Genomic DNA, 316 nt, shown 5'->3' with positions numbered 1-316 from the left:
CGCCTCAACCCGCCGTTGCCACTCACCCATAATCTTCTCTGCTGCGCCGGTGGAGATCACGCTGCCCATAAACGGCTGCGGTTCAGTATTCCAGGCGGCGGGTTGCAGTCGCCCCGCCACCTCCACCAGCCTCTGCAGAAACGCATCCCCTGCATCGCCGCGTTTGACCAGCAGACGCCGCGCGCAGGTGCAGCGCTGACCGGCGGTTATAAAGGCTGACTGCAACGTGATGTTGACAGCCGCATCAGTGTCCGCCGGATCTTCAACAATCAGGGCATTGTTACCGCCCATCTCCAGCGCCAGCATCGTAATAACT

The 316-nt window shown here is 61.1% G+C and overlaps 1 protein-coding gene across 1 annotated transcript; it reads right to left on the bottom strand.

Annotated features, from left to right (window-relative positions):
* Positions 1-82: 82 nt before the first annotated feature.
* PHALS_07162 (succinylglutamate-semialdehyde dehydrogenase) lies at positions 83-306 on the bottom strand (the record flags this gene model as incomplete). Its single annotated transcript, XM_024720583.1, has 2 exons — positions 83-132; positions 201-306. 2 exons carry the CDS (start codon positions 304-306, stop codon positions 83-85), a joined length of 156 nt encoding a protein of 51 aa, XP_024585767.1.
* Positions 307-316: the final 10 nt, after the last annotated feature.

The sequence above is a fragment of the Plasmopara halstedii genome, assembly GCF_900000015.1.
Source record: "Plasmopara halstedii genome assembly, contig: Scaffold_3066, whole genome shotgun sequence".
NCBI lineage: Eukaryota > Oomycota > Peronosporomycetes > Peronosporales > Peronosporaceae > Plasmopara > Plasmopara halstedii.
This window is presented reverse-complemented; position numbering and strand designations above follow the sequence as displayed.